Source organism: Hemiscyllium ocellatum, chromosome 10 (genome assembly GCF_020745735.1).
Source record: "Hemiscyllium ocellatum isolate sHemOce1 chromosome 10, sHemOce1.pat.X.cur, whole genome shotgun sequence".
Classification (NCBI taxonomy): Eukaryota; Metazoa; Chordata; class Chondrichthyes; order Orectolobiformes; family Hemiscylliidae; genus Hemiscyllium; species Hemiscyllium ocellatum.
The window spans coordinates 67,604,209-67,622,168 of NC_083410.1; the positions used below are offsets into that span (position 1 = coordinate 67,604,209).

A 17,960-nucleotide genomic window follows, 5' to 3' on the forward strand; every position below is an offset into this window, starting at 1 on the left:
TTTCAAGCTTTTGATTTGAACCATAAAAGATCCACTATCACCATGTTGCAGTTTCTCCTTGTAGTTAGCCTATAAAATTGTTTTGATCTAGTCTTTAACACTAACCTGTTGAAGCTAGAATGCGCGTTAAGAAAGATTTATCGTTGTTTTCGATTGTCTCAATAGGTGCCACGGTGAAGTTCTATCTCTGTGTTGTGAATAATGTATACTTATTGTAATACACACAAAAGACATTCAAATTGATCTCTCCACTACCCCTTTAAATGAACTACCGCTCGGAGCTTGGCTTTGGTTTTTGGTCCAGACTTTATAAAAAGTAGGAACATCAACGCTCGATCCCCCTTCCTTTGTTTTCTCTCTTGGAAACTTATTGACGCATTAAGACAAAAGGAATTTGTTTTCACATCTGGCGCGCTCTTAAAGTCGGCAGATACAAATAATAATCATCATCATAATAAGCAAAGCACGCTGGGTGGAGTGGTCCCTTCCCTTTAAGGAGTTTCGACGGAAGTGGTAGCGAATGCAACTTGATCCCTTGGTGAAATGCAGAGGTCCTGGAGCGGGAGGTTGTGTTTGCTGACACACACAGGAGGTGGAAAGCGGCCCGGAGCTGAGTCCAGCGCAAGCAGCATGTGAGCACGGGAACACCGCAACAGTAATAGGGGCACTGAGTATCACCTCCACACACACATACAGATAACATCTGGATACAAACTTTCTATAATCTTCCCAACCTTTCAAATCAATGGAACCTATCACCAAGTGGACGCCGAAACAAGTGGTGGAGTGGATTAAAGGTAAAGAACTTTGAGCTGTTTGTAACGGCGCACTTGACAACTCCTGGAGTGGTGGTCAGTCAGTATCTTACAACTTAAAGCGATATTGTTCTTCCGAGTCACTTCAAAAACTGACGTGATTATGTGGAGCAGTGTTCGGATTCAACGAAAACTTAGTTTGATGTTGTGGGTCCATTCAGGACTTGATTTTTCTTCATTTTAATTGTTAGCTCGGTGGGTTTCGTTTCCTTTCTCACGAGTGTTTATATAATTTAATTGCTACTTTTGTTGGAAAACCAAATGTATTTTCTTTGCCCCGAACTTTAACTTACTCGCGTCACCTTCTGTGTCTGTGGGGAAGGGGAAAAAAATCCCTGGTGTCTGTGAATTAGGTTTTTTTTCTTATCTGCCGGTGGTTGACCGACAACTCTCTGGCTCGGGAATCTCCCGGGGATTCCGGTTAGTGCCGCTCTCCATTGCAGGATGTCGGCGGCCTCTGCTGCAGTCCGGGCTCCGAGCACTGTTTGGTTTTCAGCGCTGTCACCGCTGTTTGAGCCGAACATTGAAGAATATCCAACCGATCCAACTTCTCCCGGTGGACCAGTTCACTTCGGCTGAAAGCGATGGGACGTGCCCGTGAACTCTTTTTTTTTCAAAGAAGTAAAGCTTTCAAATGTCAGAGTTTCTGTTCGACGTCGTTCGACAGAGTTCAATATTTATTTGAAAGTTTATTTTTTTTAAACAAAAACAGTCTATATTTCATTGGTATGCCAACTGGGGAAGGACAGAGGTGCTGAGTCAGCTAGTTTCTGACTGGAAAGGAAGGGGCCGCTTCGATTCGACTTTTGGGGAGGATTCGCCGTGCATCCACTGTTTACTGTGAACTGGAGACTAATGTAAAGATGTGGGCGCCCCTCACGGGATCGGGCTTGTTGACATGGTCTTGGTGAATAGTTCATTGAAATTTGGTGTTTGGCCTCGCACGTGATTGATGGCCATTTGGGTGAGATGAAGACGCTGGAGCTGTGCTGAAGTGAATCATTGCTGAACTTTTTTTTATAGTTCGGGCTGAAAAACCTCTTTTAGTTCTAATACCAGGAGCATAGAAAGACAGTGCAAAAATGATGCCACGTAGGGTGACTTATGTACAGAATGTGTTCTAACTTCTGGCAGCTTGGGGATTGTTGAGACCATAAAACATAGGAGCACAAGAAGGTCATTCCGTCCATCCAGCCCACTCCACCACTCAATGAGATCATTGTTGATCTGATAATCTGTAACTCTCACTTTCCAGCCTTTTCTCCCCATACCCTTTGATTCTCTTAGTGATTTTAAAAATATGGAGGAAGTGAGGATTGCAGATGCTGTAGATCAGAGTCGAGCGCATGTTGCTGGAAAAGCATAGCACGTCAGGTAGCATCTCAGCGGCAGGAGAATCGCTGTTTCGGGCATAAGCCCTTCATCAGATGGGCTTTCCTGGTCAGCGTTCCTGATTGAAGAGCCTATACCTGAAGTGGCAATTCTCCTGTTCCTCAGATGCAACTGGGCCTGCTGTGCTGTTCCAGCATCACACGCTCGACTCTCTGATTTAAAAATATGTCCATTTCCACCTTTTTACATATAGGTGTTCAACAAGGTTCCCCATGGGAGACTGATTAGCAAGATTAGATCTAATGGCACACAGGGAAAATGAGCCACTTTGATGCAGAACTAGCTCAAAGGACAGAGGGTGGTAGTGGAGGGTTGGCTTTCAGACTGAAGGGCTATGACTAGTGGTGTGCCACAAGAATTGGTGCTGGATTTACTACTTTTTAATAAGGTTATATAAATGATTTGGATGTGAGCTTTACAGGTATTGTCAGTAAGTTTGCAGATGACCTTAAAATTGAAGGTGTAGTGGACAGCGAAGGAGGTTACCTCAGAATACAATGGGATCTTCATCAGATGGACTGATGAGTGGCAGATGGAGTTTAATCTAGATAAATGTGGGAAGCTGCATTTTGGAAAGGCAAATCAAGGCAGGACTTATACCCTTAATGGTAAGGTCCTGGGGAGTGTTGCTAAACAAAGAGACCTTGGAGTGCAGGTTCATAGTTCCTTTTGAAAGTAGAGTTGCAAGTTGATAGGATAGTGACAAAGGCATTTAGTATGCTTTCTTTAATAGGACAGAATATTGAGTACAGAAGTTGGGAGATCGTGTTCAGCTGTACAGGACATTGGTTAGGCCCTTTTTGGAAAATTGTGTCCAATTCTGATCTCCCTGCCATAGGAAGGATGTTGTGAAACTTGAAAGGATTGTAAAACTTTTCTGAAGGATGTTACCAGAGTTGAAGGATTTGAGCTATAGGGAGATGTTGGATAGGCTGAGGCTGTTTTCCCAGGTGTCCCTGGGGTGGGAGAGTCCAGAACTAGAGGGTTTAGGGTGAGTGTGGAAAGATTTTAAAAGGGATCAAGGGGGCAACTTTTACATGCGTGTATGGAATGAGCTATCAGAGGAAGTGGTGGAGGCTGGTAAAATTATAACATTTAAAAGGCATCTGGATGGGTTTATGAAGAGGAATAGTTTAGAGGGATATGGGCCAAGTGCTGGCAAATGGGATTACATTAGGTTAGGATATCTGGGCAGCATGGACGCGTTGGACTGAAGGGTCCTTTTCCGTGGTGTGCATCTCGATGACATCTATATACTTAATGACACAATTCTTCACTGCAGATTCACCATCACCTTAAATGAGTGACCCTTTTTCTTCTGAGATTATACCCTTGTGGGACCTAGACTCTCCCACAAGGCCGAACAACCACTCTGCATCTAACCTATCAAGTCCCCTCGTAAGTCTTACATGATTCAGTAAGGTTGATCTCATTCTCTTCATCGCCATCGATGAGAAGCCTAACCTACTTGGAAGACAATTTTTAAAATTGCTGATCGAAAAAGTTTGTATTTGGTGCTGTCCTCTTTCGTCTTGCATTGATATTCAGCTGCCAAAGTATGTCGACTGTTCATTTATCATCTGTTTCTGCAGAAAATACAGTCTAACTGATTACCTGTCATTTTGAACTTTGACATATTTAGACAGCCTCACTATGTCAGCATATTTCCATCCACCAATTTTTTTTGGTATTCTATCCTGCATGGCCTGTATGGTTTTACAAAGTCAGTCAGTTCTGAGGACAACTTCATCCACTGGTAGAATAGACTGACAAGGATAAACATAGAAAATGTGAGGCAGAACATTTGATGGGAAGAAATGGTAGGTCACGTATTACTTGTAAGGTGCAAGTCTTAATGGAGTAGAGGAGCAAAGGAATTTTGGAGCACAAATTCACCATTCACTGAAAGGAGCATCACAGGTTAAGGCATAAAGCAAACTAAACACCACATTTTATTTACCTATTTACTTAATATTATTTATTTAATAACTGAAATGTAGGGCACTTGTATTGAACGTACTGGGGAAAGGCATAACTAGAGGCCATCAGTATAAAAATATTTACTGAGAAATTTTGATGGGGAATTCAGAAGTGACTACAGTGTACAGGTATTTGACAAATGGCAAAACATTGAATTTTACAACTTGTGACCACAGAGTTGTTGAAGTGAATATTGTGTATGCAATTGAGGGAAAAGTGGACAAGCAAACGGAAGGAATAAAAGCAATGTGCTTGAAATATTCAGCATGTTCAATGACTTCTGTGGAGAGAAACATAATGGTTCTGGTTGCTGACTGTTCTTTCCATTTCCTGATGAAAGGTCATCAACTTGAAATGTTAACTGTTTCCCTCCAGAGGTGCTGCCTGATTTGAAGGTTTACCCTTTTTGCTTCAGATTTTCAGCATCTGAAATATTTTTTGCTAAACATTTTAAGGGAACAAGGGTTAACAGTAATCGGTTTAAAGTGGTGAGATGAGATTAAGCATTTGTGGACCATAAGAGTCAGCATGAAAATATTGGTCTAATGTCCTGTTTCTGTCTTGTATATTTCATGAAATATGACACTGTTTCAAACATAATGTAACAAATATATAAGAAGGATATTCAGATTGTTCTAATATATCTATTTGTCAAAGTCGTTAGAAGTTTGCAATCTACTGATGATGCATGTTTGCATAATAAAATCTGCAAAGAAACTACTTTTTGAAGAATTGATATCTGTAGGAGCCATTTTCCATTTGTATGTGTTGCCCTGCTGTTCTCCTTGATAAGATGGCCCAGAGAAAGCAAGCATAATCCTGCCTCCTCTTAAACCCAATGCCTTCTGCTGCAGCATATGCAGATGCAATTGTCATGCTAGAGATGGGACTCCTAAGCCACACCAGGCAATTATATTTGGGAGGCGAAAGTGGGTACTGCAGATGCTGGAGATTAGAGTAATGCTGGAAAAGCACAGCAGGTCAGGCAGCATCCCCAGAACAGAAATATAGATGTTTAGGGTAAAAGCCCTTCATCAGGAATGAGGCAGGGAACCTCTGCCTTTGCTAGTGCCAATTATTGCATAAATGTTTTGCTAGGGACAGCAGTGTTCTACTTGGAGAATTGTGAAATTTTAGAGCCTGCCAGTGAAAATACAAAGATTTTGTTTAGCGTACTAAAAGCAAACTGTCACAAATGTTGGAAATTGAACCGAACACTCAAAATGCTGGAGAAACCCAGAAGACCTGTCAGCATCTGTGGAAAGTTTTGTTTTAAAAAAAAGTAAATGATTTGAGTCTGATGTGATTCTTCAGAACTCAAAATTCCACCTTCTGCTATGGTAGGATTTGAACCTAGATTACTAATAGTGAATAGTATATTCTTGTTGGACAAACCACATTAGTAATTTAGTTCCTCTTCAAAATTTTCTACTATTCGTAGATTTCTCAGACTTGTAGACATGTATGGCATAAAAGGAAATCAATTGGCCTATCATGCCTGTGCTGGTTAAGAGATCTGACTACATTAATCCCATTTTCTAGCTTTTAGCCCATAGCCAGGAGGCTATTGAAATGCAAATGAAAATATAAATACTGCGTAAATGTTTTGAAAGGTTCTGACTCCCTCACCCTTTTGAAGCTGTGACTCTCTCCAACCTGAGTGAAAAAAATTCTCAACTCCCTCTTAGCCCCTACCTCTTTTAAATCCATGTTAGTTGGTTAATAACCATTTTACTGCCAGTGTCTTCCAATTAACCCTACTTGTGCTCCTCATAATGTTATCCATCTGCTATCCAGGCTTCCCTGCAAATCATGCTTCAAGGAAAGTAACCTTAGCCTTCAGATTTTCTTTGAGCTTAGATCTTCCAAGCCAGGCAGCATCCTGGTAAACCTCTTCTACACTATGTCTATTTCATTTGCATCTTTCTAATGATGTGGTGATCAGGTGCTCGTGCATCACTCCACTCTAGTTGTGACCTAACCAGTGTTCTCTTCAGTTTCAGCATAATCTGCCTTTGCTAATAAATGTGAGCTGCCTTAACCATCTTTCATTACTTTAAGAGATCTGTGGATATGCACACCAAGGTCCTTCTGATCTTCACTATTTTCTGGGATCCTAACCCATTAATCGTGTAATCACTTTCATTGTTAACTCTCCCATATGCATTACCTCTCTCCTTCTCAAATTAAATTCCATTTGGCACTGCTTTGCCCACCTGACCATTTTATTGATATGTTCCTCAGTATTTTGCACCTGACCAATTTCAAGTCCTCTTAAACTTTTTGATCATACACCTGACATTTTGAGTCCAATCACTGAAGTACACCATAAACAGCACGTACCCCAGTTTGCAGAACTCCACACAGGTTTTTGTTTGCAGAAATAAATATCTGCCATTACCTTTGCATCTTTCTTCAAAGCCAATTTTGAATCCAGTGTCACTTTGCTTTGCTTTGGTTACTATGACTGTGATTTCTTACCTGTCTACTACAAAGGACCTCACCAATAGCCTTGGTAAAATGTGATTTTGGAGAAGATGTGTAGCTGAGGTTGTGGATCAGATTGTAAGTTTGCTTGCTGAACTGGTAGATTTGTTCTCGGATGTTTCATCACCATTTTAGGTAACATCACCAGTGAGCCTCCAATGAAGCGCTGGTGTTCTGTCCTGCTTGCTATTTATCTGTCTAGATCTGTTGTGGTGGGTGATATCACTTCTGGTTCTGTTTCTGAGAGGTTGGTAAATGGGGTGCAAATCGATGTGTTTGTTAATAGAATTCCAGTTTGAATGCCAACCTTCTTAAGACTTCCCATGTGTGTCTTTGTTTAGCCTGTCCCAGGATGGATGTATTGTCCCAGTTGAATGTGTGTGTGTGTGTGCACGCTACTGATAGTTGGTCGTGGCTAGTTGGTGCTTGTATATCCTGGTGGCTGGTTTCCTGCACGTCTGTCCAATGTAATGTTTGTTGTGGTCCTTGCAGGGTCTCTTTTATATATGGTGTTCATTCTGCTCGTTATTAGTTCACAGTCCTTTAAATTAATCAGGAGCTGTTTAAGTTTGGTGTACTTTTGTGGGTTACCATGATGCCTAGGGGTCATCATCTCTAAAATGTCTTTAATGTATGGCAGGGTGGCTAGAGTTTCTGGGTGTGTTGTGTCATCTTGTTTAGGTCTATTGTGTAGGAATCAGCAGACTATGCTCATTGTGTACCTGTTCCTGAATGCTATACGCTGTATAGGTGTTTTTCTTTGGGTGCTTTTAGTTCCTGGGTGCTGTGGCTCATTTACATAATGTCCTGGTGCAGCTCTGTTTGTGGGTGTTCGGATGATTGCACATGTAGTTGAGTATCTGGTTTGTATGTGTGGCTTTCCTGTGAACACTGGTCTGTAGCTGTCCACTGGCTTTGCGTTCTACTGTGATGTCTAGGAAAGGGAGTCTTGTTCGCTTCCTCTTTTGGTGAACTTTATACCGGTAAGGATGTTGTTTGTATTTGTGACACCTTTTTGTTATCACTTAACCCAACAAATTAAAAGAAACCCACAAACCCATTTTAGAACTTTTATTTCTAGCCCATCTTTGTCTATTTGCGTGACCACCCTAAATCTCATTGAGTTATGGACACTAACTCAAAAATACTCCTGAACTCAAGTCTTCACTGGCCTGGACTAATTTACAATATTACATCCAGAATGGCCCACTTTCTTATTGGGATTTCGAGGTATTACCTAAAACAAAACATTCTCCTGAATAATTCAAGAATTTTACTCACTACCAACCTTGCACACTAAACCTGTCCCAGTTAATATTTGAGTAGTTAAAATCTCCTATTATTACTGCCTAATTATTGTTGTATATCTCTGAAATTTGATCTTCTGCTTCTTTGCTTGTTTGGGGTCTCTAATAAACACTGTGTATTTGTGCCTTTGTGTTTTTTTAACTTTTACCCATTTGGCCTCATTCCAAGATATCATCCTTCCTAACTGCTGTAATTGATTTCTTGATCAATATTGCAAACTCCCAACTTCTATCTCCCTCTCTACCTTATCAGAATTTCCTATAACCGACCAATGTTGAGGTACAAATCCTGCTCATCTTTCAGCCAAGGCTGTCATTTCCGGATTGAAATTAAAAATCCCAACACCAGGTTATATTCCAACAGCTTTATTTGGAGGCAATAGCTTTCCAGGCACTGCTTCTTCATCATGTGGTTGTGAAGCAGGACCATAAGATCTAGAATTTATAGCAACAGATTACAGTCTTATGCAGCTGAAATGATATCTAGATTTGTTCACTGTCGTTTCCCCCTACTTGAGTCTGTAATATTTTGCTATAAGTTCTGTGTCTTAAGGTTCTGCTTCACAACCACCTGATGAAGGAGCAGTGCCTCCAAATAAACCTGTTGGACGATAACCTGGAGTTGTGATTTTTAACTTTGTCTACTCCAGTCCAACACTGGCATCTCCAAATCATTTCCTGATGAATTCCCCTCACTTTGGAAAAATTTCAGCAGTTGCTAATTTCATCGTATTTATGAAAACATTATTTCCAAGTGGTTGTGGGATTCATAGTTTATGCAAAACTGGATTTGTGTTAGAATTCAGAATTGTAATGCAAACAGACTAATTTGATACTAAGTGGAAATTGCAGAAGATTGTCGTAGATGTGGACCTATTTAACCTAAAAGTGAATTGTTGCTCATGTGGCAAGACCCCCATGCTAAGCTATGGAGATACCTCTAATAATTTAGTAGTTTTAAACACACTGCAGTTGGACATGGTATATGTGCAATTGAAAATTTCTCACAGTAATACCTCCGAATACACTTACTGTTCTAAACTGAAGCTTTTCCTTTTGCTGCATTAGCCAATTTTATGCCTTCTGAGTCTCCAGAATGAAATAACCAAAATAATGCCAAATTAAAGCTTATGTTTTGCAACAGACCTACCTAAACAGCAGACTCATTCATGCCTGGATTTATCACCCAGCGGTGAAGAAGTTATTGGTCATCTTCCTTCATTTTCTACATCTGTAGGCAAACATCTAAATTTGAGATGGAAGTTTAATACTTCAATCCAGAAGAAACTGGGATTGAAAATATTAAATAATACTGATGCATCACTGTTCAAATACCTAATTTTTGAAAAGATATAGGCTCTGCTGATACTGTTGTAGACATCCAGTTTTGCCCAAGATTTTATTTTAAGTTAGCGTGGAAGGTAGATTATTATCTGGCTAAAATTAAAAATGAATGCTCAGTGAAGTTTTCACTGAAGTTGAGCATCCAGATGCACCAGGCAGTAAAGAAGGCAAATGATGTGTTGGTCTTAGAGTACATGAGCAGGGATGTCTTATTGCAATGATACAGTATCTTGGTGAGTTAATATGTAGAATATTGTGTGCAGTTTTGGCGTCCATCAGAGATGAAGTTGAGTTGTTTGTGATTATGCTGGCTGGAGTTTGGAAGTATGTTGGAGTGGGAAACTCATAAAAACCTATAAAATTGAACAAGACCCACCAGGGACTATACAGGAATGATGTCCTTGATGGCAGGACAATCCAGAACCAGAGGTCACAGTCTAAGGAGAAGGAATCAGATATAGCATTTGGAGATAAGGAATTAGGGGAAAAGCAGGAACAGGGTATTAAACTGGATGATGAAACTCTCCTGTTCCTATTCTCCATGTTTATTTTTGTTTCTGCTTCCATATTCTGACTGCCCACAATCAGATAATGTAACTTGCTGCATTAGTGTCTCAGATTGCTTCAGAAAATAATGCACCATTATTTTTCAGGAACTCTGGGTGCTATTTACTTATTAGTAGTTTTTTTTTGTTAATGAATAAAACACTAACTTGATCATCATGAAGTAAAGTGAGCTATTCATGTGTACTACTACATCTACTGCCACTTTTTAAATTTTTGTTCTCTTTGAAGTTTGTTTTGGGGGGTGGGGATGGACAGAGTGAAACATGAGTGCAAACAGCTGTTGACTGAATGTCATGGAACTAGGCCTAATATCAAGTTGAGGTCAGCATTCACAGATCAGACTGGTTTCTTAAAATGCAAGAATGAACGTGTCTGGTCACTAAAATTACGAAGTGTAATTTTGATGTCTTCCTTAATAACTAGAAATTAATGAAGGGCTGAAACTGAATCTTCCATTTTGGATATGCAGTGTGTTTTATGGGCATACATTATCTGGGCAGCTGCATTTTGTTTTCGAAGCAAATTTGATAACTGAAAATAAGCATGCTGAGAGTGCCTGCATGTCCAATTGTATGTTTATCAATGACAAATTGCCACCATAATGTTTCCACCCTGAGCCACATAATTGATTTTCAATGATGTTTCACATCTTGAAAAAGAACAAAACAAACAGTCTTGAAACTTCTGACCTGGAAAAAGCAAAACATCTGTGTGTTAACTTGAGATTTCAAAATTACATACAAAATTAATTTTTAAAAGATTAATTTGTAACTGTTTGTTCTACATGCTTTCAGACAAAATAAAGATTCAGTGTATAGTACAGAATATTTCCTGAGAAATATGTTGTCTGGCATTTTCTTCCACAACAGGCTGCAGATGCTGTATGGATTGAAAATAACCAAAATGATGCTGGCAGCTTCTTACAGGGTATGGAATTAAAATATAAATCAGCCATGATCAGAGAACAGTTAGTCTACTCAGCCATATTCCTGGATCACACCAGGATTTGTATAATCATGAATTGTTTGTTTCGCAGATATTTTACTCCCTGAAGGTGCATTGAGTAATTTTTGGATTGTGATTAAATATAAATACCGAATGATGGTGTTGCACTTTCTAGTTTTGCACAAATTGACTGGTACGTTGTGTTCATGCTCCTTGTTTTGGAAATGGCATTGCTTTACGATGTAGAAATAACTGCTTGAATTTGGAAAATAGAAGGAAGCGTTCCTTTGGTTGGAATTGAAGATTTATTTTGAGAGGCTCTTAATAAAACTAAATTTGTATGCTTGGCTTTGCCTGGTTTTGTGTTGGGTGTAGAAATCCCATTCTATAGTCTACCCTACCAGGAACGTTGGACTGTATGAAGCCTGTTTGGTTCATTTTGATTATTGTTCAGTGCTGCAGATTATAAACACTGAGGTCATACCTGACTGTGTGAAGCTGGGTTGTAATGCAAGATTAATTGAACATTGAGCTCATTGTTCTTTGGAAAGGAAGACTTTGAGCTGACTTAACTGAAGTTAACTGTTGTTTTCATATTGGTCTCAGAGGAATACTTGAGCAGATGGCTCTCAATGCATGAAGCTGTCTCTATGCAGCTGACTGCAACTTGAAAGTAAATTTCCCAGATTTATGAAGGCCAGTTGTTGTGAAGTCCAAAATGTGGGGAACTGGTGCTGAAAGTGTGTCGCTAATGCCATTTTTAAATTGCACCTGGGAATATGTATGTCACAGCATTTATTATCCATCTCTGCTTGCCTTTTTGAGAAGGTCTTCAAGAGCTGCTGATTTTCTTCGTAACATTTGGATGCAATGGGGTGACTTGAGTGGATTGCAGAACTGAAGTTCAACATAGTTTCTATCTCTAAAGGGCATTATTGAATCAGTTTGGTTTTCATAGTTTAATAGCTTTGTTCTCAATTTTCCTGATACTGGTTTTGTTTTCTAAAATAATAACCATCTTACTTTTTAAAAACTACTTTTTTTAAAACAAGGGTATAGTTTGAATTTAGTTTTACAATTGTGGGACTTGCACATGTCATAGATGTACAGCATGGAAACAGACCCTTTGGTCCAACTTGCCCATGCCGACCAGATATCACAACCCAATCTAGTCCCACCTGCCAGCATTTGGAGCCCATATCCTTCCCAACCCTTCCTATTCATCCTTGTAAAACTTTTTCTGAACCCTTTCAAGTTTCACAACATCTGTCCGATAGGACGGAGATCAGATTTGCAAGCAATATGCAAAAACTGGCCTAACCAATGTCCTGCAACATGACCTCCCAACTCATATATTCAATATAAAGTATATAAAGGAAAACATACCAAATGCCGCCTTCACTGTCCTATCTACCTGTGACTCTGCTTTCAAGGAGCTATGAACCTGCACTCCAAGGTCTCTTTGTTCAACAACATTCCCCAGGACCGTTTGCATTTTCCAAAATGAAACATCTCACATTTATCTAAATTAAACTCTATTTGCCACTCCTCAGCCCATTGGCCCATCTGATGAAGATCCATTGTACACTGAGGTAACCTTCTTCATTGTCCACTACACCTTCAATTTTGGTGTCATCTGCAAACTTAACATCTTCTATGCTCACATCCAAATCATTTATACAAAATGATGCAAAGAAATGGACCCAGCACTGATCCTTATGGCACTCCACTCGTCACAGGTCTCCAGTCTGAAAAACAACCCTCCACCACCACCCTCTGTCTTGAACCTTCAAGCCTGTTCTGTATCCAAATGGCTAGGTTTCCCTGTACTCCACGAGATCTAACCTTGCTAACCAGTTTCCCATGGGGAACCTTGTCAAACGCTTTACTGAAGTCCATAGAGCACACCTACTGCTCTGTCCTCATCAATCCTTTTTGTTACTTCTTCAAAAAATTCAATCAAGCTTGACACATGATTTCCCATGCACAAAGCCCTCGTGTTAAAGGGAGCTGGTGGTTGAGAATTTGTAAATAAATCATACTGTAAAACTTTGTGCATCTAGGTGCAAGTTTTCAAAATAGGATATTGGTTTGAAGGGAAATGATGCAACATACATGGACTTCTGGTATCTGTTTTTGGGAAGGCTAATGAAGCAGATGCCAGACTTGGATTTAAGAGTCTAGAGTTTGGGGATGAGGGGGAGAGGTGGAAAAACTGTCTTCACTCTTATCTAGAGTTTATATCTGTATTTGTGATGTGGAGATCAGAAGTAAGCAAAATACTCCAGGTGAGATCGTTCCTGTAGCAGAACAAGTAATGTGCCTATACCACTGGCTTCCTGTGTATGTATACACGAAGATGTAATGACCTCCTTGCTAGATCTGCTAAGGCTGTTTTCTGACCTATGTGAATGTGGCAAATTTACTTTGGGTTTGCTGCTGTTGAGAAGGGCATACGTTGAAAATAGCAGCATAAAATGGCAAAGTAATTACCTGGAGGTTAGATGAGATAATTTATCTAAGTAAGCACTGTGGATCCAACTGTAGTATAGATTTGGAGATGCTCACGTAGGAGAATTGACCATTTGAAGCTTTAAACGCCCAAACAATTCCCACACTGTTTTGTGCGTCCGGGTCATTGTTTATATCCAGGTTTTGGATCTTCCACAAGACCAAAGGATTTTGTTTGCTTGTGTTCTTTTCACTTTTTTTGAACACTGTACAGCAATCCATATTGGCTGAAAACTGTTTCTGGCAAATCATTGAAGTGCAGGTCATCTTTGTTTTCATCAGCATTTGGTTACCTGTGTTTTCCAGTCAATGAAGTGTACTGGTATGGTTACTGTTGCATATGGAAAATGGCAACCAACTTGTACACAGCTGTTTATTTGAAATGCTATGATGACTTATGTTTTGAGAATGTTGATTTGAGGGATAACTCCCTTGTTTTTCTTTTGAGATAATGCCATGGAATATCTTAAATTCACCCACACAGGTTTGTGGCACCTTTTTTTGGTTGCATGTCTTGTCACAGTAATGCCACCTTGAATGATGCAGCACTCTGTTCATACTGTGCTGGAGTGTTGATGTAAATTTCTCTGCTCAGGCCATGGAGTTGGACCTGACTAAAACCTTGTGAATTGGGTAAAATGTGCTACCAATTGAACAACAGCTAACACTTTTTTTTGTTGCAAGGTAATCAGTTGGCCATAATTAGTATTAAAAAAAAACTTAAACAGCCTCCTCTCTCTTTTTTAAAAAAAGTATTTTTTCATCAGATGTGAGCATTGCTGGCAAGATTAACACCATATTCCCCTGATGTAGTAATGAACCAGTTGTCTTGAACCAAAGCAGTCCATTTGGTGTAGCTGCAGCCATAGTGGTGGTCGAAAGGAAGATCAGGAATTTGAACCTGTGACAGTGCAAGAATATCAATGTAGTTTCATATCTGGGTGTTGTTTGACTGGTGGGGGAACCCAGCAAATAGTGATGTTCCTATGCATCTGTTGTCTTTATCCTTCTAGGTGGTTGGAGGTTGGGGCTTGGAAGATGCTGTCCAAGGCATCTGTATGCATTTCTGCAGTGCATCCGGCAAATTCTTCACATGCCATTGTATCGATGGCAGAGGAAATGAACATTGAAGGCAGTGGCAGTGGAGAGGGTTCAGTCTAGCAGAAGGTGTCACAGCTGCTTGTGTTCTTGAGGTTGTATTCATCCCACAAAATGGAAAGTTGTGATGTGGGGCTTTCTGTCACATTCTGATTTTTGTCTTTTGATTTTGGCTGGTGTAGGTTAGCCTGTCGTCAAAATTGATATTCCTAAAATTGCTGAAATTTTGTTTTGATTGCCTAATTTTGTATTTTAGGGTCATTCAGAAAAAGTCATTTAAAAGCCCCATGCACAGTGCTGCATTCAGTCATTACCACCTGAGGTGGCTACATTTAATTGGTGTACTTTGTTTAACTTGCAATTTTTGACACCTCTGGAGCAGGTGGGACTAGAGCCCAAACCTTCTGATTTAGAGGTAGGGAAGCTACCACTGCACACAACAACTCTAGCCTTAAAACTGTAGGTTGAAGAAATGAAGAAACTGACAATTTCTAATCTTGATGATCCAGTAACCAGTGCTGTAAGTATGGCCCAAATCTTCTGCTCAGCATTGGAATGACAATGCCTTACATTAATCAGACAGAAAACAGCACATTGGGTAGAATATATATTTTTTAAAATGAGCAAATCTCCACTAAAGTGTCAATTCCAGTACGGAAGATCACTGCAGACAAGACCATGACTGTGACCAAGCTGTTCCAGTAGAGCTGCAATACTGGCATCTACTTGACAGTATGGAAGATTGCCTAGATATATCTTACCACAAAAATGGGGATTTATCCTATGTGACCAATGATGAATGCATCGGTCTACTCTCATCAGCAAAGTCTTAGAAGATGTACATGTCAGTGATGCAAGTTAATGATCAACTCCTCGTTACTCAGTTTGGGTTTGGTCAAGCCTCCTGACCTCAATGCAGCTTTGATCAAAACATTTGCGTAAAGAACCAGCACCTGGATATGAGGTGTATTGCAAGTGGATGTCCTTTAACTTCAAGGTAGTATCTGACATTGTGTGGTACCGTGGAACAAAATTGATGTCATTGGGAATTGGGCAAACTCCTTAACTTCCTAAATTATGAGAACAATTTCCTCTGCCCCTCCCCATCTTCTATTGCAACCTCTTCTGTCCTAAAATGCGGACAAATGTAATGTAATGTAATGTAATGTAACATGTGAGAAGCTGCTGTGATGGTGATGTGAAATGACATGCATAAATCTTTCAATTTCTGAGAGAATAACTTGACTTTGTAGCTCCAATATTGGAATTTAAGGTGATGCAACTCTTCAATTGCCCTATCTCAAAGATTGATGTCCATTGGTAAAACTTGACCAGTCAATATTTCCTCGAAAATGAAAAGGTTATGAGCTGTTGACTTTCAACTGATCAGTTCAACAAAGTTAAATTCCAAATAAAGTCCTATTCTTGGTTTTACTAACCTTTAATCTAACTTAAAACCCAGATACATGTGGATTTTGTGCTTCTTCCACCTGCACAATCTGGTGACCATAATAGGCAGAGATCTAAAACTGGATGTCGAGGTTTTCAGTTTTTCAATTTTTTTTAATCTAACAAATAGAAAGAAAGATTGTTGTATTCAGACTGTGTTCGTTTAATCGTTAATTATTGTGCTTCTAGGTGTTTTTTTTAGTGGAGATTCTGTCAGTTCAGGAACTCCATATGTGATGTTTTTAACTGTTTTCCTAATGTGATAACCCTGTTGTTTGTCTTGTTCATTCTTATTTTCTTCATTCCATTACACAACACTTCATGCATGATTTTTGTGGTCATTTGTGCCTCTGCCTGATGAGAGCACCCATATTTCATGTTGCTGCTTTCATCTACTGCACTGACAAGTCAATGTATTCAAGAGGCCATCTCAGTAGGCATCTCATATCCTCTCTCCTGCATTTTTCAGCATGACTAAATAGAAGTGGGCATTCGCGCTTTCACCTCAAGCCATGGTTGCAAAGTCTGAGGCCCAAATTCTGTCTGAGCTGAGATTAACCTGCTTGGCAGCAGCAAGAATTTAATCTAGGCACCATTAATGCCACGCAGTGGTGACCCTCTTGTGGATGTATGGTATGTAGCGTTTTTTCCAATTATAGTTAGAATAGGGGAGAGAACAATTTGCATTTTTGATTTGTAGCTCATGTTCTTTAAAGATTTGATTAACAACTGACAGTGTCTGGATGTAAATTGAAGTTGCTATATTTTTAAACTTCACTTGAATTCTTCCTGTTAGCTGTTTCTGGCTTTTAAAAAAAATTTATATGGGTGTTTAAGAGCTAAACATTCCATTGCATGACTTTGTTATAAATATTTTCTAATCAACCTGTTCAGAGATGTTGTTGCTCACCTCTGGAATAAGTGGGACTTGGGTCTTCTGGAACAAAGGCAGGGACAGCATTATTGCACTACTTCAAACAAATATTTCAGATTCTGTTGACTCAGCAGTTTGTAAATCCATGGATTTACAAATCAGTTTCTGGGTGCCTTATTACTTTGGATGGATTTGTGCCCAAAGATGAAAAGGGGAAATTATAGTATTTCCGGCTTTTTAAGGTCAGTTGTAGTGGTTTGACAATATTATTGAATATCTGAACAGTGAATGTTGATTTAGAAGTTAAACTCATACTCAAACCTGTAACATTTGGAAAGGGAAGAATGTTAGACATTTTACATGCAACCAAGCTATAAATGCGTAAATATGTGACAGATATAGTTGCACAGCTTTGTTTTTCTTTTGCTCCATATATCATTCCTGGGCATGAGCTAGCACTTGGAACTAAATACTAGATGACCTACTGCTCTTCATTATGAAGAATCATTTTTTTTCCACTCCTTTTTGGTTACTGGAATTGTAAGACTTTTTAAAAAAAAAAGTCTTTGATTCTAATTTGTTTTGCTTCCCCACTGTTGGAAAGGCACAAATTGGTTGGCTTGTTTATTTCAAAAGCATGACCTAAGTTTTTGGGTTAAAGTTTTAAGTACTGAGGGACCACTGCAGTCTTGAAGGTGCCATCTTTCAGAATAGTCTAAAATCATGTCTCAACTCCCTCTTCAGACGGGTGTAAAATACTCCATAATACTATTTTGGAAAAAAGTAGTTAGCCCCTATTTTGCCCAATATTTATCCCTCTCATATCATCTGGGTCACTGTTGAATTGCTATTTGTAGGAGTTTGCTATGCCCAACTTGGCTGTTGCAATTCCTAAATTAGAATAGTACTAACAATTAAGTACTTCTGAAGTGTAGTCAAAGTGCTAGAAAATAATCATTTATCATACTTATGTCTTCTATTTAAAATGGCTAGCATCTTAATAGTCAGTAAAAATTCCAAAGTAAATTAACTTTACAGGGCAGGGTGTTAGATAAATAGATCAAGTTGAGTTAGTTGTAGATGTAATTCAATATTTGTTAGTATTATTAATCAACAGAAGAGATTGTCTGAAATCTTAGGTTTATTACACCCTTAATAACATAAATGGAGGGAGGTGTCTGAGAAGGGCAA

The 17,960-nt window shown here is 39.3% G+C and overlaps 1 protein-coding gene across 2 annotated transcripts in view; it reads left to right on the forward strand.

Moving 5' to 3' along the window:
* Positions 1-531: 531 nt before the first annotated feature.
* cnksr3 (cnksr family member 3) overlaps positions 532-17,960 on the forward strand; it is a 185,084-nt gene continuing 167,655 nt past the window's right edge. For both annotated transcript variants that reach the window (XM_060831564.1, XM_060831565.1), the window contains exon 1: positions 532-797. In XM_060831564.1, coding sequence (XP_060687547.1) covers positions 746-797 — 52 coding nt within the window. In that variant the 5' untranslated portion in view covers positions 532-745. The remainder of the gene's footprint in view (positions 798-17,960) is intronic.